The sequence below is a fragment of the Triturus cristatus genome, chromosome 12 (genome assembly GCF_964204655.1).
Source record: "Triturus cristatus chromosome 12, aTriCri1.1, whole genome shotgun sequence".
NCBI classification, from domain to species: Eukaryota; Metazoa; Chordata; class Amphibia; order Caudata; family Salamandridae; genus Triturus; species Triturus cristatus.
This window is the reverse complement of record NC_140595.1, coordinates 529,881,933-529,903,790: the sequence shown is the minus strand read 5'-3', so window position 1 is coordinate 529,903,790 and position 21,858 is coordinate 529,881,933. Positions and strand designations below refer to the sequence as shown.

General features: G+C 45.3%; 1 protein-coding gene across 3 annotated transcripts in view; it reads right to left on the bottom strand.

Annotated features, from left to right (window-relative positions):
• NUDT21 (nudix hydrolase 21) overlaps positions 1-21,858 on the bottom strand; it is a 200,835-nt gene that overhangs the window by 1,291 nt on the left and 177,686 nt on the right. For all 3 annotated transcript variants that reach the window (XM_085640147.1, XM_085640146.1, XM_085640145.1), the window contains exons 4-6: positions 21,525-21,614; positions 2,452-2,527; positions 52-166 (exon numbers count right to left, since the gene is read on the bottom strand). In XM_085640147.1, the coding sequence (XP_085496273.1) occupies positions 52-166; positions 2,452-2,527; positions 21,525-21,614 (281 nt within the window). The remainder of the gene's footprint in view (positions 1-51; positions 167-2,451; positions 2,528-21,524; positions 21,615-21,858) is intronic.

The following is a 21,858-nucleotide window of genomic DNA, read 5'->3' as shown; positions in this document are numbered from 1 at the left end:
CATATTGTTTGACAGCGTAGAAAGGTTTTAAAAACAATTTCGATGCAATACCTGCTTAAAAGCTGAGGAAGACTGGAAATGATTGGTCCATAACCTGGTGAATTGTCATATAGTTCAAATAATGGTGCAGCTACCAGCTTGTAGTTCTTTGGAACGGCAAACAAAGCTAAAACAGAAAACATGACATATTATTTTTGGCCATAAAGACAGTTTAGATGAGGAAAAAGGTTTATTTGACAAAACTTCAATTATTTTGACTTACAGAAGCTAGCATTGTACTAAAGTAAAATTAAAATGGTCTTCAGATATATATCTGCTTTAGTAGGCCTTTATCAGTGGGAAAAAAGTAACTAAGCTTGGAAGAAATTTACCTTGCACCGATCCATTTGATGCAATTTTAGGAATTTTGTTTTATGCCGGTTATGTGAAATTCCCGAAATGTCAACATTTCCCATGATTATATGCCATTTGCGGTAAAAATAATTATGCAATAGCACAGGATAAACATAACATGAGTGGCGGTTCTTCATGGTGATTTGGATTTTTTCCATTTTTGTTTGCATGGAACGTATTCCCAAGTCAAAAACTGACTTGAGGGAGCATTTCAAGCTAAAATATAGCACAAAATTACAGATTTGAAAATTTAGCACACTCCTAACAATATTCTACAGATTCAGTGTCCCATTCAATCTAAAAATCCAGATTTATGAAGCACGATGCCCACTTGCTGCTCTTCTCTGAATCTTCCAAATTCTCATCGGTCTTGTTATTTCAACATGGTCTTATAGGTCATCAAACCTATGAATTATAAGACTGCAAATTACAATTACTCCCCCCACCCACCCCAACTCTCTCAGGTCGAGTGGTTTTAAATTGAATCACATACATGTTGCGTGTAAGACACAAGCAATTTGCAGCATCTCATTATTTGAAAAATTCAGGAAATCACAGCACTTTCATGAGAGCTGTACAATTTCAATGTGGTGCCAAATAGGACATTCAATTGCTAGTGAAGTAGACAATATGTAGGCTGTATATTGTAATATATATCAATACCCAGTGGCATCAAGAACCTGCAACTTGTAAATAAAGGGACCCCCTCTGAAGGCGTATAAGGTCTAGGAGTAAGAGGGGAAAACTAAACAACTAAATAAAGAACAACTCCTCTCAGACCTATATTACTTTTACCTAGAAATATATCTACGCATGGGTTAATCACTACTTATGCTGCATACATAGTTTACACAATTAGATACATCAGTACATAGTCTGTTTTTTATAAAAATATTCTTTTTATTTTATTTGTTGATTTCCAATTGATGTCATCATATAACTGTTATAAATCAGTCTCCATTATTTTATAAAACAGTACAAATCATTTCACATTCAAAAAAGCACAACTTTTTATAGAAAAGGTTTTTTATATCTAATATGTACAAATAGCAACACCCTACTCATGAACGCAATCAATTCTCAGACACATTCATAACTCTGACTCACTCTCAATCACACAAAACACATATACTCAATGGGTTCAAGGAGCATCTAGATATGAAGACATCTCCAATCTTTGGTTTAGATGACAACAACCTAAATAGGTCCGGGCGCACGTGGTCTACGCGCGTTTCGGTGGAGTAACAACCATGGACCACCTTCATCAGGACCTCGCCCAACTAGGGTATAGTGTCATCGAAATTGTACAAAGAACCTGCAAGACTTGGGGCCCGATTTCGATGTCAGACAGACCTGAGTCCGTCCGACATCCATTCGGTACTAGGACCGACCAACTTCTTGTCGGCGGTCCCAACTCAGCAATTAGGATGCGACCGAACACTTTTCGGTTGCACTCCTATTCTTTACAATGAGAGTTTGCATTCCGACCGGAACGCATGTTCTCATTGTAAAGAGAAGAAGTGCAGTTCATCTCTGCACCCTGTGGCAGGCACGTCAAGATCAGCGGTGGTGGGGGGTGGGGGGGGGGGGGGGGGGGGGAGACTCCATAAGTACCCCCTCGGCCTCCACCCAGAGGCCGTGCACCCCTGTGTCGGAAAGGCTGGCACAGAAAGGCTGTCGAAATCAGACGTAATCCCTTGTGTGGAAAAAGCCGCCCTTAGGATTACTGGAGGCTTTCTGAATGTCAGACTGGCTCTCAGAGTCCATCGGAAGCCATTCGGAAATCCAGTTTGGATTCATGTCCGACCGACTCCATCCAAATGGGTCGGGTGGGAATGAATCCTAACAGCATATTACGATGCCGTAGGAACGGCTCCGACCAGGGGTTGAAGCCGTTTACTATGGCATCGAAATTGGCCCCTTAGTGTTGCAATAATGACCAGCCCTTAAAACAAACTCTCATCATGGAGCATTGAGCACTTGAATAATATCCAAAGGGGAATTTATTACAACAGACCTTGTTTCAACACTAGAATAGCAGTTTCAAATAAAACTTACCTTTTTCCTGGAGCTGAACCAAAAATAGTTTTTTGTGCTCTTTAGGCTTGGTTATATGAGCTGGAATATAGGGATACTGAAAACAAAACCAAGAAAATGTTATGTAAGCTTGTCATTTGAAACTCAGGAAATTATATAGTGCAAGTGCTATCGATAAACAAAAGGCAAACATCTAGCTTGCCAAATAACATCTAATCCAATTTATTTTTACTTCTTTCATATACCTCCGCAGGATGACCTGCTGAGATAATCAGCTAGGATTCGAAAATGGAGCTGGGGATTTCAAAATTTCTTGCAGCAGCCACACAATCACGCTGACTTTTAGGCTTCCCTGTCAGTACTGCAGTTCTAAGATATGCAGATACAGGGAATGTTTCTTCTACCCAAAGTCTGCAAAGCTATACCAATCCTACAGGGAACAGTAATGGTCACTGGTTAAGCTGAGGGAATTGAAACACTACTCCTGAAAAATACATTTTGAAACTAAATCCCTTTACTGTTTAACAACAGAGCACATGGCGAGCCTTATCTGCACAATTCTAAAAAAAATGTGATCTATATTCCAAATATACAACCAAATGCTCAGAGTAAGGATGCAAGTGCACTTGAGAATGACTTCAGCAGCATAAAACAGTCAACCCTCAATGTTTCTATTAACTTGATACCTAGTTTAATCCTTCCATTTCAAATGGCACATTTCCAAAACCTAAGCATACAACGATTCTCCTCATTCTTAACAAGCCTATGCTTGTTCAGGCACCATGTGCCTAATCTCCCTCTCTCCCCCAGTCCCCTTTCTACCCATGTTCTGCTGAACCCAGTTTCCAACGGTTGTATTCCATTTAAGGAGCAACTTCTTTTGATCTACATTTGCTGCCTTTGTGAAGTTGAATACTTTTCATATCTCTCTTTTTCAAGTTCTGAATAACGTATGGATTAAGTAAATAATATGAACTCAAAAGAAACTATTTTCACCACACTATTTCCCTGTGGCCAGTGATTCAACAATACTCTTGGTGAATGGAAATAGTCCTTCAAACTTTAGGTTTCAATATTTATTATTTGGTTTTGCTACTGCAGAACTTGAGACCGGCATACTTAGCGTAAACTGAAACAGTGGCCTAGTAGAGAACAATAAGGGTACAATACGAAATGTAAGGCTTAGGCACTCACAAATAATTATGTTAATATCATTGGCGAACAAGAATGATAGTGCATTTTCTTGAGTATTGAAAGTCACTGCCTAAGTATGGTTTACTGAAACATAGGTATAGCTAAGTAAAATAACAGCTCTGTGTGGACAAGTAATTTTGTGATTGCTTGGCAAGGTAATGAGTCGGTTACTTCTTTTTTTTCTTCCTTTTTAAACAAAAAAAACCCCTAAAAAACACACAGGATGCCCCCTTCCCACTACCTCTCACCCACAAACACCTACCCTGAAGTCTACCCCACACCCCAGTCATGACCAATGCTTGGGACTCAGTCTGTTTGGATCTCATCCCGTTCCCCAAATACCACCTATGATTAGGAGTACAACTTTGCTGGCATATATTCCTCTATGTCTAGCAGACCCCAGCCATCGAGTCTACCCAGGCAGTTCTCATTATTCAAGTATTACAAAACGAGATCTCACATTATATAAAATCAGCGTGGATCTCCTTTTAGTTCATATGTTATTTTTTAGAAGTGCAAGCAAACGCCAAAGACGCTGTATCCATAGTTCTGCCGTCAGTGATAATGTGCTACCCCATAAGCCAAGTATTGTTTGCTTAGCAGCTAATTGGGAAATATGCTTCCTGTTGTCAAAGTGTAACAGATAGGCTTTTGTTAATATGATCTCTTGGATTATGGATGCAGGGTAGCTGCTTTATCGCCACCTTCAATATGGGATATAGTACTCAGTACGGCTCACCAGACGTCATCGAGTTTCGGGCATGCCCACAGTGCATGCAAAATTGTACCACGTTTCATACACTGCCTCCAGAAGTTCGTGCCTTGCTCTATTAAATGCAGGCGAGACAGTGCCCCTTATATAGAATTTTAGAGGTGTTCTTGTCCGTGTGCATGATGGGCAAAATACATTAGCGCTGCACTTATTGGTTTGCAATAGTGGTTCTAGACGGAGACAAAAAGCTTAGGGGAGAGTGGGCACCGGGCTTGTGCCCTTTTGAATTTCCAAGGGGTTGCCTTGCTATTTACTCATATATTCTGGCCTTTGGCGAGGTACACAGCGCGTTGACCCAAACGCCTACTTCTGGAACCCATACCTGCTCTGTGGGTTGCTGCAGACCTCATGTCCAAACATACCCAGTAAAACACTTTTTCTACGCCTAGTGATAGTAGCACCGTTGTTTTATGGCATTACCGGGCTAGGTATAATAATTAGAGGGCTCTTTTGGTTCGCAGTCTATCTCAGCGGATAAAAGCCTGTCTGGCCATTGTGCATCACAAACGGCAGAACCCCCTCCAGACGGTTCACCAATACTTTGGAGTCGACATTCATCAGGGAGATCGGGTGATGGTATGCAAAATAAGCGGCATCTGACAAATTTAGCTAGTAAGGAGATTGTTGCTTCAGCCATGGAACCGGCGAGTGAGTGGTGCATACCACTGTAAATTTGTTATCATCAGAGCTACCAGAGGTGCAAACTGATCATAAAATGGTGATGTGTAGCCATCAGGGACTGGGGATTTGGCCACTCTAAGGCTTTTAATTTCTTCAGCTACTGTTAAAGATTCGTTCAGATGTTTGTCCTCGTGAGACGGCACAGTGGGAAGGGTAACAGAGTGTAAATATGAAATAGAAGCTTTCATATCTGTTGTGCAAGCTGTGGATAATCCTTTGCAAGCCTTTACACTTTGCCCTTGTCTTTTCATTGTATCATACTTTTTCTTAATTAGTTTTGCACCCTTTTTCCTCAGTCTGTTAGGGAGCAAGGATCTCTCGCTTTATTGCCTCACTTATGAAAGTGCATGCCCACTCTGGTCAGGATGTAGTTAGGTTTATTGTATTCTGCAGTGTGGATTTGCCTCCTAACTGATGTCAGCTGCTCCCATTTTTTGGGGATGGGGTTGTGCAGGAAAATTGCACCTCTTATGGGATCACACCCATTTTTTCCAGACTAATGATGCAGGTTTTTTGGCACCGCTAACCTGGCCCCAGTGCATGTGCTCCGACCCCTTAAAACATGTTAAATTTGGATACACAGCAAACACAAGGTGATTATTGACAGAGCGCTGAAACTATTCGGACACTCATCCCCAGCCACAGATCTGGGTTGTATCCATCAGCTTTCTTTAGCTCACTTTGCCACCCCAGTTCAGACCCCGCCATATACAAATCAGTCTCGACCCTGTTCCTCGGGCTGGACTCTTCCCATGAGGAACAGGGTCAAGACTGATTTGCACATAGCTTGGTCTGAGCTTGGGGGGCAAAGTGAGCTAAAGAACAATGATGGATTCAACCCAGATCTGTGACTGGGGGGGTGAGTGTCTGAAAAGTTTCAGCACTCAGTCCATCATCTCCTTGTGTTTGCTTTGTTCGCCCTACATTGGCAGAGAATGCCCAGAAGTGGGTCCCTTGCTCACTGAATCTGGACTTAACTCAACGTGGCGCAACCAACAGAGAGAGACAGACAGACACACACACACACAGACACTAATCTTTCTTACTCCTCCCATGTGTAGCAGCAATCTGTGTGAGTGACAATTATACTTCCACTTCTGCTGGTCATGTACTTCCACTTACTTCTGTGTATTACTGAAGCTTGCAAATATCTTTTCAGCATTCAAAAGCCAGAACGACTGGCATTCTTGGTGTTTCTTTCTAGATCCAGGGTGTCAGTCAATGGATTTAAAAATAAAAAGTTTAATTGCTAGCGGATGGAAACTTTGTTTCTGGCTCGCAATGCTGTTGCAGGACACACTGCTTTTCTGTGGATCCAGCCCAATTCAATTGTGAAGTGTGTAAGAATATTTGCAATGGTAAAACACACTGGAGCAGCTAGAGTGAGGCAAATCATTGCAAGAAAAATATATAGTATCAGTAGGATTCGAAAACAACTGCTGTTTTCCCCTTTTTTGGACTGCATTTTCATTGAAAGTGTGTAAAGTCAATTCAGATTCCATCAATCCTACCGTCCTCTTTATTAGCCCCAAAGGGGTTCAAGAAAGCGGTTATCGTTGCCATCGTAAGCTAAAATCACACTGAGCCACCGCCAATGTGTGGAGTGGGTCGCTATGAAGAGGAGTACACCGACCTCAAAGGACACTGCTCCACCACCACACTTCACTCGTACCATACACCTGACCAACGCTCACAACACTGCCCCAGCAGTCCGCCTGCCACCACTCAAGTCACCTACCTTGCCTCTCGCACCTTGCAAACATGCACACACCCCGTTGTACCTACGCTGATGTACTAATCTGTTAAAAAAAAAACACCAAGAACAATGCTGGTGCTTGGTGAGATGGGTCAACAAACATTTAACTCTGCCTTAAGCTGGCCAGCTGACCTGCCGCCAGCTAGGTGTGGGCACACAGGCACCGATGAGAGGAGCAGCAGATGAGAAGGGGGAGGCAAATATTGCTGAAAGAGGTTTCTAAGGAGATTTAACTCTGGATTAAAATGGCCAGCTGGCCTGCAGAACTTCAATATTATCGATCATTGGTGTCATTCAGGTGGAGGTTGAGGTCTCCAAGGAAGAGATTTTTTTTAGTTAGTTATTGAGGTTTGTGTCATTAGGTCAAAAGTTCATCAATAAAGGGGTGAGGATCACCAGGAGGGTGGTAGATCGTGTGAAAACGAATAGGGTGGGTATCTTGAACTTTAAGTTCAGCTTCAAGGTATTCAAAAGTGGAGTGGCCAGAGTTGTTAACAAGGGAAAGCTGAAGTTCGCTTTTGAAGATTATGGCCAGTCCCCCCCCTGGGTGAGTAGATCAAGCATGCTCGTTGAGTGGTCATTCAGCCAGGTTTCCGAGAGGAAAGCAATGTCAATTGATTCGCTAAGGATAGATTCAGAGATTTCGGTGGCATGTCGAACGGCAGATCGACAGTTAACAAGCATGCAGGCGAGTGGTTTGGGGTTGTTTTGGGGGTAGGACAGGAGTGGATGGTGGTGAGTTGTGGCGGGGGTCTTGGGGCAGCGGGAGAGGAGGGAATTCTGTTGGTGCCTTGAATGACAGGGATGTTAGAGTAGAGGGGAGGTGAGTTAACTAAGGTATTAGGATGGTAAGAATTATATAGGTTGGAGAGGTCTGATGGGTTCGAGGTGTGGCAAGGTCTAGACATCCAGTTGTAGAGGGTGGAAGTATTCCAATGATGACGATTGATGCAGGGATTTTGCAGTTGGGGGGGGGGGGGAGTTTGCACGTGTGAGTCGGGTCGGGTTCCTGAGCTGAGGGATTTAACATCTTCTCAAAGTCGAGAGAGTTCGTTTATCAGTAAAGAGAGATTGCGTTCAATGTTGTGTAGGGTCGGGGTTATAGAGGAGAGGGTGGTCTTAGAAGGGGAGGATGAGGGTGAGATGGAATGGATAGTGTTTGTTGCGGGTGGGGGACTTTTGTGTGTGGGGTGAGTGAAGTCAATGGTGGTGGAATGCGTAGAGTTAAGGCTAATAGGCATAGGCGATGACGTGATGGAGGACAAGAGATTCGAAAACTCCGGGGATGTGGATAGAGATAATATGAGGGCACAGAGAGTTTGAAGTAGGACTGCATCGGGGATTAACGGTGGTGAGAAATTAGGTGGTAGTGAAGGAGGATTCGGTGAGGGTAGGGCCAGAGGTGGGACGGTGGGAGAGCTAGAGTGGAGGGGTAGGGATTCAGGTTGAGGGGTCAAGGTGGGAGGATAAGGGTTAGGTATTTTAGAAGGGATTGAGGGGGACAGGTCATTGGAGGATGGGAGTGGTTGGCGGAGAGGGTGTGCAGTGGGGATGTCAGGAAGAGGGAGGATCATTGGAGGGAGAGAATATATGGGTGACTTATTGGGAGATAGTATTGGTTATAGAGAGGGGAGGGGGTGTGGGAAGTAGGTGTTTGGACTATGGTGTTGGTAGTGTGCAGTTGTTATGCAGTAGTGTGCAGTTATGTGCACTCTTTGAGTGGCATGGGTTCCCATTATACATGAACAACACTACTGTTTATTAAATCAAACAGGAGACTTTTGTACAGCGCAAAAAGTCATGTATTTTGAGGACCTCTTATATGTGTTAATAGAGAAAAATGACGGAAAATAAAATAAAACTTGGTTAAGCCAGGATTCATCTCCGGTTTTCTGGTTTCACCTTTGCATTTCAGCCACTAGATGAATATGCTGAGCGCCCCCTGCACCCACCTTACAACCAACCCTATCGAAATCCCTGACCGCCACCTTGCTGACCTCAATGTAGCCCTCGCATCACAGACCAAACCAGGGAAAAGTTTTGCGAGTACCCAGGCTCTAAAACATGGATACTTGCAAACATTTTCCCAAGGGCCACAAAGTATAGTATGTGGTGTGCCCAAGGGCTGCATTGATGCCAGCTGGGTGGGATTGGGACTTTGGGTGGGGGACAAAGAAGGGGGTTTAGTGGACTTAGGGGAAGAGAAGTACGTACATGGTGTGGTCAGTGAGCCATGGAGTTCTTTATTCCATATTCCATACAGCCCACTAAATTAAGCCTCTAGTATCTCGAAGAGTCATAGATTTGACAATATTGTGTTATGCTGTATCTGAATTACTATCCCTCTACTGCACCTTGGAGTAAGCCTTCTCTACTTGCTATTACTACTTTAGGAAAGTCGGGTGTAAAACAAAGTAACTTGATTATTGAATTGAAATGAAATAGGATTGCACAATATGAAACCAAAAAAACCCGGGATCAATCCCAGCTTCTCCACTTGACCAAATTGTGTGATCCTAGGCAATTGTTTTATTGACCGTTGCTTCCTTTTTCTACATGAACACATATAAGAGGACCTTTAAATACATGAGTTCAGGATATGCGCTGTAACAAACCTTCTCTTGTGTTTGATTTAATAAACTATAGTATGGTCCATGTATAACAACAACCCATGCCACCCAGAAGATCCAAGTGACACTCACCCGTTAGCTCACTATTGCCATTGTTGTCAGGGTGGGAGAAGGCATGAATGTTTCTACGAATTTTTTTTTTCTTTTTAAAACTCTTTTTATTCAAACATCCAAAGAAAATGGTCATTACATACAAGAAATCATTGCTTATTTGAGTGTTACAGATTCGCAGTCACACAGACATGTCATAAATTACGTTGGTGTACAGTACAAGACGGTCACTTTCTACATCTCTTAAGGCGTCGGTGATTCGTCAAGGGAGGGGATTATTGGGGGTTCACGTAGATTTCCACGGCAAACATTCCATTTAGTCCAGATAGCTATCCACTTTCGGGGACAGCCCGAGCTACATACACTGTTTTCTCTCGTGTCATGCACCAGTCCATGTCCTTCTTCCATGCGTTGAGTGTTGGCGGTGCTACTGCTCCCCAAAGGCGTGCAATGTTACATTTCATCATCTGCCCAAGCGTTGCCCATGTTTTACCCTTTGCATTTAGATCCGTGGGCTCCCAAATATTCAGAAGACACCTTTTGGCTTTAAGTCGCATTTCCACCCCCATACTGTGCTCATACATTCATGTAACTTTTTCCAGTAGGTTTGGATTAATGGAGACTCCCAGAGTATATGTAATAAGCATTGGCATAGCCAATAGGTCTCGCTTTTGGGACCTTATAAGTATTTAGTTATGCAGCACAATATCCTTGGTGCAACAACATTAACTGTTGCATGGCTAAACACTTATAAAGGTCCCAAAGGCGAGACCTATTGGCTATGCCAATGCTTTTTTAATTTAATTATTAGCACTGGAATGTATCCGCTCTGTCAGTGGGAACTAAGATGTCAGTCCCAACTACCTATAGTGGCCATTCATCTCAAAAGCATAGCTGCCACAAGAATCTTCCACCCTGGAAGGACAAACATTCTGATCACAACCAGTAGGTATAAGGTCAACTGACTTATCCATCCCCGATTTTACCCAGGCTTATTTCTTGTAGAACAGTATGAAGTCTAATGTTTGGAGAGGCACAGTAGCGATGTTTCACACCTAACCCACCCTTCCAGAATGCTATCAGATGTTTTAGCTTGAAACTTAGTCACTGGAGTCATAGACGCACAGTAGTTGAGGTGAAAATAGTAGGTTCTCTGGACAGCTCGGGAGCCATCACTCTGCTAAATTATTATAGGAAAGCATTGGTCCTTTGTTCCCTATGAGAGGTGTCGCACCAAAACAAAGCAGGTTGCAGACCCCTGAAATGGTCTACGGTAAGCAGAGCATGGCCAAACATCTAATTTGCCAAAAATCCCTTGGACAGTCAGTGCTTTAACTAAGCGACTGCCGCAGTTCTCTCTCGTATTTACTGGACTATAATCCTGTGTTGTGCATGAAATTTATACCATACTAGATCTTGCTCACCCTCTGCATCACCTCCTTCCATTGCAGCTTGTCCAATCTACAGAGAGGAGCAGGTTTTGTATGCCCAAGTTGCTGTCACAGATCAAGTACCTAGCTTCATGGTCTCTAGCGAGCAGTCTCATTACTAATTCTGAATTTGAGAAAAAGCTAGGTACACCATTATCCACACATGGAAAAGGAAACCCCCCATCCTGTGTCACCTATGGCTTCTTGACTCGGGACTGGGAGATAATTGAACCTGGCAACTTGAAACTTTTACATTTGGACAAATAAAAATAAATTAAAAAAACATAGAAAAAGCTACCAAAGCATGAATGTTTCCCCACAGAATATCTTCCTGCTGGAAGTCTGCTTGACAAGAGAACACTTTAGTGGAAGGTTTGCAGCCTACATCTCACATCAAATCAATATTTCCTTAGAATGACAGATTAGAACAAATACATGCTAACTTTTTTTGAACATTGTTTTCTACCCTCCACACTAGCTGAATCTCGTATGCTTAAGGTGAAATAGTACTTAGTAAGAAAAGCATGGATGACTAAAATGGTCAACTTATTAATGGTTACAGAATCAAATGATTGTTCTGCCAGTGTTTAAACATTGTTCTAAAATGACTTCCTTATCCTCGACTAAAAATAGTTTTGTAGAAAGACTAGTCAACACTTTGCTAATACATAAGGAAGCAAGACATTGAACACACCTATGGTTTCCTTTTGGTTCTCATGGGAATTTCTCTGGAATGCCCCTTTACTTGAAGTGGCCACGATTTTTTTAATGAGCCTTTCTGTGTATTACATTTTAAGTTAGTATTTAACAAAACGACCTGGTCTGCATCTTTTATGTTATGTGGTAACAATGGGCTCAGGATGTGCTTTCTGCTTCCGGAGCACAGGGACGGGAAGAGAGTTCTACACGAGGGGAGAACATGCAGTTCAAATTCACTGTCACAACGTGATAAGCCCTTGTGATCGTTTGAACCTTTTTATGAGTCTTGCATTGATCTGCGATGAATAGATAAAACAGCTGGGTGGTTTCCCGCGCTTCCTGTAGAGAGCTGCCTGTCACCTGCTGGTCATGCATTCAGTCAACGAGCCAGCTCGGCATTTCATCCTTCTAAAACGAGTCCCATTGATTTTGGTAATATTGATTCACATCCACCATTTACAGCGATAGTTGGCAACAAAACTGCCAGGGCTCGCTACAGGCCGTCTAGAAGTAATGGTGTGCGTGTGCCTTGAATGGGAATGGCAAGCTACGGGCCATATTCAAATATCACGCCGGCCGGTATATGAGAACCCAGTTTCACTCTTTGAAGCAAGTGTATTGAAGGCATAATTTGTCTCGTGGTGAACACTGCGTGTAATGTCTCAAAAAGATCGGCCGAAAGGGCAGGAAATGAATAAACAATCAACAGAGCCATCTAGTGGCAGTTTGGGCGTCCAGACGATTTTTCTCTTGTGAGGGTGTGCTTTACAGCTAATATTTACGGGTTGTTAAAGGGGTACCGAGTATGTTTCTAACACATCTTGGGATGAACAAAAGGCTGGTGGGTTTATTGAAAAGAGGTGTAAGATGTAGATTGTCAGGGGGAATGCAGTTAAAAATAAGCGCTCGCCATGACGTTTTCGTTTGGCTTTTTCTGCCGTCCCACTTGGACGGCCTCGACTGCTAAAAGGTTTCTTATCTTTATGGGGCCATGTGTTTGGATCCATAAAGATAAAAAAACATTTTGCGATGCACGGAAGGCAGACGAGCCAGTCCAAATGGGACGGCTCAAAAAGCCGAACGAAAACGTCACTACCAGCTCTTTCCCAATGGCTGGCCACCGTTTAGCATAAACGGTGACGTCGGCCAAAGGAAAAGAGGGGCGGGGCTTAAAGCCCGTTACTGAAAATACCCCAAAACGTTAAATCTCGCCAGCGAGACTGCGCATGTGCGCAGCCTATGCGAGCGAGACCTAAAAAGGACCCCACCAGGCCACATTGCCTTCTACACGTCCCCTCTTCACTCCTGCCCATCAGCACCAATCTGTGACCAGAGAGATACACTCGGTGTAAAATCTTTAATTGGATCAGCCTTAGTTTCGCGGAGATGGCCACTTCCTTCGGGGAAGAGAGCGCTTCCTGCCATTCCTCGTCGTCTATCTCTGGGCCATCCCTTCCCCACTTCTCCCTCAATGATTCTAGGGGGTCGGTGTGGTGAATGAGCTTTTTATATGTGAGAGAGATAGCTTTGTCTGGCATGTATCAGTCAAGCAGTCGATCCTCTAGAGGGGAGGACTCCGGGATGGATGTTCCTGCTGGAATGTTGGCCAGAAGGGAGGGTCTGATTTGTGCATACCTGAAGTATTCCGCATCCGCCAGTTCATATGTCTGCTGTAGCGAGGCAAATGACGCTATTTCGGTCGGTCCCCAGAGATCGTTGATACGGGAGATCCCTATTAGGTCCCACTTGTCAAATCCCTTAGTCAGACCCAGTGTACCCAGATGTTCAGAAACCCAGAGTGGAGTAGCCAGCGTAAGCTTATCAGTCCATCCCAGGTTGCGACTAATCCATATGCCAGAGTTGGACCGAGTGTCTTGTAGGCCCTGTAAGAGGATATTTATTTGGTCTGGAATAAAGTGCCGCTTCAAAATTTCCACCAGGGAGAAGCCACCTGTCCATCCCATATCCGGGATAGTCACCCCTGCGATATGTACATTGATTGATGGCTGAGAGGTGCGCTGCCCAGTAGTATTTTTTAATGTCAGGGAGTGCTATTCCTCCATCATACCAACCAAGTGTTAGTTTGTGGAGCGATATACGTGGTTTCCCGTCCCATAGTAGGTCCCTCTGGGTGGCTTCGAGGTCTTTAAAATACCCCTGTGGAACGAAGTCCGGATAGTTCTGGAGGGCGTATAGGAAACGTGGCAGTGTCATCATTTTAAAGAGAGTCGCCCGTCCTAATAATCTCAAAGGGAGCGTTTTCCAGGTGGCGGTATCTCGTTTGAATCTCTGTAAGGGTGGGAGGAGATTGCGTTCATATCGGGTTTTGGCATCGGTGGTGATGAAAATTCCAAAATATTTAAACCCCTCGGTAACTGTTTGAATTGGGCAGTAGTTTGGTATGAGGGGAGGGGCTCCGTGCAGGACATATAATAATGATTTGCTCCAGTTAATGCTATATCCAGAGTTTCTCCCGAAGCTGGTGAATATGTCCAGAACCACTCAGTGATTTGTGGGGGAGGCTAGATACAGCAGGATGTCGTCTGCATACAGTGAGATCCGGTCTTTCCACCCTTCGGCCCATTTGAGTCCCCGTATTGAGGAGTCCCTCCGTATCCAGGCCACGAGCGGCTCGAGGGAGAGAGCAAAAAGCAGAGGTGAAAGTGGACAGCCCTGCCGCGTCCCCCTTCCCAGAGTGAACACCTCGGAGATTTTGTTGTTCACTACCACTTGGGCCAGTGGTTCCGTATAAAGGAGCCGTACCCATCCGATAAAAGTTAGGGCCGAAGCCCAACTTTTTAAGGACCGCCAATAAGTATGCCCATTTGAGCGTATCGAACGCCATCGTGGCGTCTAACGAGACCACTATTGCGTCCTCCTGAAATGTAGAGCAGCGCCCCAACACTCTGTGGAGTCGCCTCAGATTAAGAGCGGTGTTGCATAAAGCCCGATTGGTCTGGGTGGACTAGTTTGCCTATAATCGGCTTGAGTGTTTGCTAGGAGTTTTGCGAGTATTTTAGGCTATGCATTTAACAGTGAGATTGGCCTATATGAGGTACATTCATATTTGGGTTTCCCTTCCTTATGGATGGTCACCAATGTGGCGATGCGTTGGTCTCTTGGCAGTATTCCAGATTCTTTACTATTTTCTTACATACGTTTCAGGTAAAGGCCCAAGCCATCGGGCTTGAGCTTGTTCAGCCCTATTGGTAGACCATTTGGTCCCACGACTTTTCCTGGCCGGAGATCTCTGATTGCCGTAGCCAGTTTGTCATTGGTGAGCGCGCACTCCAGTGCCTCACTGTCTGGATCGGTAAGGGTAGGCAATCGGATGTCTGCTAACAGTGTGGAGGAGTCCTCTTCCGGGAGCTCTAACCCCCTTTGGTACACTCAATCAAAATGCCTGGCGAACTCGCGGACTATGTCTTGAGGTTCTGTCAAAAGAGTACCCGAACTGCCTTTTAGCTCCGATACTAGTCTTTGCGCCTTTTCTTTTTTGTCCAGCCAGGCTATCATTTTGCCCGCTTTGTCTCCCTGGTCGTATAAGCGCCCATCCCCATCTTTCGTGAGGATTTTAGCAGCGTCAGTCGCTAGTGCCTTGTATTCAACCGCCTTAATTTCCATTTGGTGAAGAGCTGCTAGATCTTCACCTTTTTGGGCTGCTTCCTCAAGACGGAGGAGATCACGTTTAATAGTGAGCATTTGCTTTTCCTTTTCCTTACGCTGCCCGGCTATAGCTGAGAGGGTGTTTCCCCTAAGCACTGTTTTAAACGCCTGCCACAGGGTGGTAGGGGAATCATCGGTACCCTCGTTCTCCTGGAAGTATTGGTCAATGGTTCGGATGATCGCAGTTTTGGTCTCTGGATTGTGACGGTACCAAGGGTTTATAGGTGCTATACAGCCCACCTTTTTCTCTCCAACGGATAGTGGGACTCATAGGGGTGAATGGTCGGATATGCCCCATGCCAAGTGCTTGATGTCTTGCGTGGTCGTGTCGTGTTGCAAAGGCTTGAGGATGTAGTCTATCCTGGAGTGTGTGTGGTGGGATCCCAAAAAGAATGTGTATTGTTGGAGGTCTGGATGGCGCATTCGCCAGAGATCTGCGAGACCGAATGCTTCAATGAAGTTAGAGAGCCAGTTTTACCCAGTACTGATGTCTCGAGGTGCGTGTCGGTCGAGCTGGCACGATACTACTGCCTTAAAGTCCCCACCCAGTATGAGTTGCCCCTCAGGGATGAAGAGCAGGAGCTTTCCCAGATCTTGGTATGACTGGGTTTGGAGACCCGGTGGAATATATACAGTTACCAGAGTGAGTGTGCGCCCTTCCCATTGTCCCGAGAGCGCCGCGAAGCATCCCAACGGATCAGTCCAGGAATGCTTGATAACGAGTGGGAAGGTACGTCTGAGTAGAATGCCTACTCCTCAGGACCCAGTTGGGAAGACGGAGTGTGTCACCATTGTTTATCCCCACCTGTTAAGTGCCTTACAGTTGTTCCTCATTAGGTGTGTCTCTTGGAGCAGGGCTATATCTGGGCGGTGACTTTTTATATATTGGAGAACAATACTTCTTTTAACCTTGTCTCCCAGCCCATTGACGTTCCTACTGAGGATTTTCAAACTTTTATCCCACCTCGTACTCATTTCAACTAAAAACAATTCTGTGCAATCCAATCATGCAACACTGCCCCATCGCAATATATCGTTTCCTGCATGACCAATACGTACCCCCGCCTTTCCCTCCCCCCCAAACTCCACAAAGATATTGTACAAAATACTGAAAAATCAAACCTCCCTGACCCCCACCCCCCCTCCCCTCGCCCCTGCCACGTAGGTTTGAAACTACACACATCCCCAAGTAGCAGAGTGCCTATCGCCCTAAAGGAAACTAGTCAACAGTTAGGTGGGGAAATGAGCTAGTACCAACTCTGGCCGCTAGAGGCCCGCCCCGATTCTTAAAGAGATTTGTCAGGTTGTGGATCCCAAAGGATTACTAGACCCCCATTACACGATATATCCTTCCCTGCCATCTATCCGATGAACCTATCGTTTCTCACAGTGTCGTGGGGCCAGTCCACGAGTCCAGTTTACAAAGTCAAATCCGAGCATTGTCTATGCCTTCATTCTACCCTCATTGGTGGCGATAGGCATCAGGCTCAATACTTTCGCTGGGTTAACGCCTAATGGGATACCCCCCGCCCTCCTTATCATAGAAAAGGATTATACATTACAGGTTGTCAAGGCAGGTCTGTGGGTGCCAAAGCACGCTGTCTGGATGGTTTAGATCCTGTGTGAGACTAGCGTTCCCGGACTGATGGATTTCGATCTCCTAGAACGCTGACTCCATTTATCAATGTCTGATCTTCCATCTACTGAACTCAGTGATTTGGCATGAGTCTCTCTCCAGCTGACCCCTGCCGCAGTTGTCGATGCCTGCCTGGCTACCCTATCCATCCAGTCCTGCACCTCCGATGGAGTGGCGAAAAAAAGGGATTTGCCGTGGACTATGATTTTAAGCTTCGCGGAGAAGATCATCATATATTTGATTCCTGTTTGTCGGAGTGTCGCCTTCACCCCCTCAAAGGAGCGTCGGTCTTGTAGCACTTTGATTGTAAAGTCTGGGAAGAATCGGACCATTGAATTTTCATACTGCAACTCTCCCTGCACTCTAGCTGCCTGCAAGATTGCATCGCGGTCTCTGTAGTTGAGGATTTTCACGATTATAGTCCTGGGGGCCGCTCCTGGTTTGGGAATTGGCGCCAGGTGCGCCCTCTCGATCGTAAATATGGAAGAGAGACGTTTCGGTTTCAGGTGGTTAAGGATCAAATCTTGGAGGAAGAGGTCCATACTCGGTCGCTCGGACCCCTCTGGGACTCCCACCACCCTGATGTTGTTCCGGCGGGCCCTCCCTTCTTGATCTTTGGTCCACCAACACCGTCAAATGGCTCTAATTTGTCGACCCTCTCCTCGAGCTTTATTGTTGTGGTTTGGAGCTCTTGGACGTTAGTCTCGTTGACCTTAACTTTGTCAGCCGTTTTGTTTAGGTCAGCTCGTAATAGGTTCATTTTGATGGACACTTTGTCGATTTTTGTTTCGAGAGTGGTCCCCAGTCCCTGGATAGCCGCCATTATGGAAACTAGAGACGGCTCGGCGGTTACAGGTTGGTCCCCCGGAGCTCCCTCGTCTTGTGGGGCTGATTTCGGGAAAACATATTTATCCAGTTTGTTAGTTTGGACTGTTGCGCTACCCTTGGGCTTCATTTCGTAGTCGCGGTCTACTGGTCCACGCCGCCCGGGGATAGTGGCTCTCTTTAAGAAGGTGGTACGGTTCAGCCTATGTGGCCGCGTCTTCCTCCCAAAAGCCGCGTTACAGTCAGGTCGGAGAAGCGGTTACCGATCTCGTCTGCTCTGCCCCTCCGTGCCAGTCGCCCGCAGGTCTTCAGGGGAATCCCCTCTACGTTCACAAGCGGTAATTTGGACCTCTCCTATCAATTGCAAGTATTTCCGCTCCCTTGCCTCCAAGTCTCGTATAGCACTTCGTTCCACCCAGACGGGTCCGTCCACTACGGCACAGGTAGTAATTTCAATGTCTAATGCAACTATATATTGAGTTAGTGTCGTATCTAGTTGGGCCCACTCCCTCTAAGTACAGAGAAGAAATACGATTTCCCTTCGCCGAACCGTCGCCTCTCTCGCACTTTTACGCCCCAAGCGCGGGTCTTACAACAACTTTCCCATGGCTCACCCGGCCGCGTTCTGACCTCAGTCTCCGGGCCAGTCGTCCACGTTTCGAGAGAGGAGGGGAGACTCCCACCTCCACGTTTTGCCGTCTCTTCACGCCTCCGCTCATTCGCCTCTCCGTGTCCCCACTCTGCACCCGACAGGGCAGGTATTCCAGGCAAAGTTGGAGGGGTCCGGACAGGAGAGCGCACCGGCGTACTCCCGCTCACTTGGTTTAACTAGGCTGCGCAGGGTAAGCAGTTCGTTGATGGCCCGACTGGCTAAGCCCATCCAGCGCCCACTGCCGCAGCAGCGGCTTCTCCGAGCTCAGGCCGCGTAGCTCCACTCCCACAGCCTCCGATTGCCGTGTAAGCACCCTAGGCCAAGGTCAGACCCCCGCCAGGTGTCTCGCAGGAAGGCAGGGAAGGGGGAGTCCGGACCCTGCGCTGACGCTCTCGCGGCCGGATGGGTCCCGGTGTAGAGGTCTCGTGTGAGCGGCCGAGGGTGTTTCCGCCAGGATGCTTTCGGCTTCACCAGGCCGCCGCTGCAGTGTCTCCGAGACACCGGATGGTCAGAGGGCGATTCACAGCCGCTGAATTTCGCCGCGATTTAGTGCCGGTCTTCTCCCTCAACGCTGTGAGTGCTTTGGGTTCCTGCCTGCCAGATAATGTACGGATTTACGGGGTTCTCGGCTCCAGCGGAGCTCTCTCTTCAGGCGGCCATCTTTGTTGGCGCCAAGCCACACCCTACCAATTTCTACCATTTTTTACAAAAAATGTCAATATTTTGATATCTGAAGCACTAAAGTAAAACGCATATGTATTTTAACGAAAAGCACTTTTTTTTATTTTGAAGAGACTTTCATATTTTTACATGTAGTTGCAAGTTGTCTTAAAGATGTATGTGTTCCTAAAGTGGTGCAAGACAACTTAATTGCTTCGCTTTCTTTTACTTCAGTTATCGTGCAAATAAACACATGCCTGTTCAACCTTTAACATTTCTTCATGTTAGTGCTCTCACATTAACAGCAGCCTGTTGCTGTTGTTTTGCAGGGGGCCACATGGTAAGGTCAGGAGGGCCACAAGTGGCCCTCAGGGCTGTACTTTGAGTATCACTGCTCTAGAAGTTCTGACGAAAAGCCAGCCACTCCCACTGCAAGACTATTTTGGCCCGAGAGAAGTGGAAGGTATAGGGACAGTAGAAGCAAATCCTAGTGCCACACAATCTGTAGCCAGTCTGTCAAGGTCCAGATCGACTGAGCATGGACATGATGCATTTTCCTCTGTACCAGAGGAATAGGAGGAAAAGCGAAGTGAAGTTAAAAAAAATCACAGACATTGTATGTTCTCCATCAAATTGCTCAGATGCACCGTGTCAACTTCCGGACGAAGATGCCATTCATTAGCGGCAACATGCCACAGACAGAAATAATCAGCCCGCAAGTTCGGGGAGGCTGCCAGATGATCCACAATCAGCCAAATATAGTGTTTCCGAGTCCAAGACCACAGCCTCAGACACAGAAGAGGAAAATCCAAGCCTCCCTGTTTGTTGGAATACCAAATATTGGCCCTACTGCTGGTTAGAACCTAAACTGACTGACTTACAATGCAAGACAGGAATGTCTTGAGGGTAAGGGGACCTCCGAACACTCAACCAGACAGCTTTGCGATTTCCAGTCTGTAGGACACCATCGGCGCGCCACAGGATTTTTTTCCACGCAATTTGTCGTTTCGTAACAGAGCCAAAGTACATGCCGGGGCATTGAATATCGCGCCGCCACCAATGTTGGAGCAAGTGGCAAGGCCTTCAGTGTAGAAAGAGGTGTGGCTGATACAGAAAAGCACCTGGAAGACAGTCAGCCAGTACCAGGGATGGAGCTGCCTCTGGAAGACCGGTCGGAAATCTTGAAGGCTTCTTTAGGTCCTCAAGCACATCAGAGGGTGCAAGAGTGGAGTGGAAACTGGGCAGCATAATCAGGAACTGAAAACTCAAGAAATAGAGCAGGGAGCTCTGGAACAAGCTTCAGTGTCAAATCTTGCAAGGGATGCATCTCTAGCAAAACTGGCTCCAAAGACTATGCGGAGGCCACAGTTCTGGCTGGATGACTGCTACAGGCAGGCACAGTTGCTTGGTGAACATTTATCCTTCTGCCTCCCTCCTCAAAAATTACAGCTCTTAGACTTAATGTCCTAGGTTCAGAGGATAGCCAAGTCCCAGAAAATTAAACTCTTTCCAGATGGTCCCGAGGCCATGGTACTTATAATTGCCTGCGAGGTTATGGTTTTGTTTTACCAATCAATGTTGGTTAATTTTATCTTAAATGTTTCACCATAAAACAGAAGACAATCAATACAGTATCATGTTAAATATAAACATACATCTTCAAAGAAATGAGGTACCCAAATTGCTTTTCACCAGCATAAGCAGTAGAACTAGACTAAAACTTTAACCAGTTATAACAAAATGGGTATTCACAGTTAACTCCTAGTAAAACATTCCAGGAAATGAGGCGGGCAGGGATAGTGGAGGGAGATTCTAAAGAAGGATTCTCCAACGAGCAGCTCGTGAGCTACTGGTAACCTTCCTGCTACCTGCAAGTAGCTTTACTGTGTGCAGACCAGCCTACTAAACTAAAAGGTATTGCTTGGATGGATTAAGATATATATATATATATAAACCAAAATAGAAACTAGCCATGTAGAAGCATTCCACATTGACAAAACATTTTTACATTACCGTGCTAACTACCATGCCAGATGTACTGAGTTTATCACTCCTGGTAATACTGCATACGGTGGCCACTAATCAAATCTGTGGTCACTATTAAAGCTCTAATAATATTGGTAGCACTTATTACAGATTATGCTGGAGACCCCTGTTCTAAAGTAACAGCTAGTCAGCACAAACTTAAAAAATGACAGTGAAAAAGCATATTTCAAATGTCAGTTTTGCTTGCACTTATTTCAACACAAGCATACAAACTTGCCATCACGCAGGCTCAAACAATCTGGTAAACAGTGTACACATTTACTACTAAAGCACTTGTGAAATATATAGGACATAACCTTAATCCAGCTAACATTATGCAGGCTTTAGCACTGACTTAACAGCAGCCACAATGGAAATGCAGATTTAAAATATCAGAAACAAGAAAGTTAAGTTCACCTGCGGGGGTTCAAAGTTGGGCCTCCACCAGTTGCCAATACAGTCATCAATCACCCAGTCTTGCACCACTCCGTCCTGACGCCCAAGAATCTGTGGATCAATGCAATAAGTCCGTAAGACACTTACAAAAGTCACATTTGGAAACCTGGTGGAGGTGAACAAGTAGTAAAAAGATAATACAATCCATTAGCAACAACAAATGTGAACATGCAAATTTAAAAAAAGTTAACTCATTTGATTGTATCAGACATGACTATAATTCTTAGTAAATCCCGGAAATTAGCATGATGGTCCAATTTGTTTTAAAACAAAAACTATTTTTCCTGCAAGATAG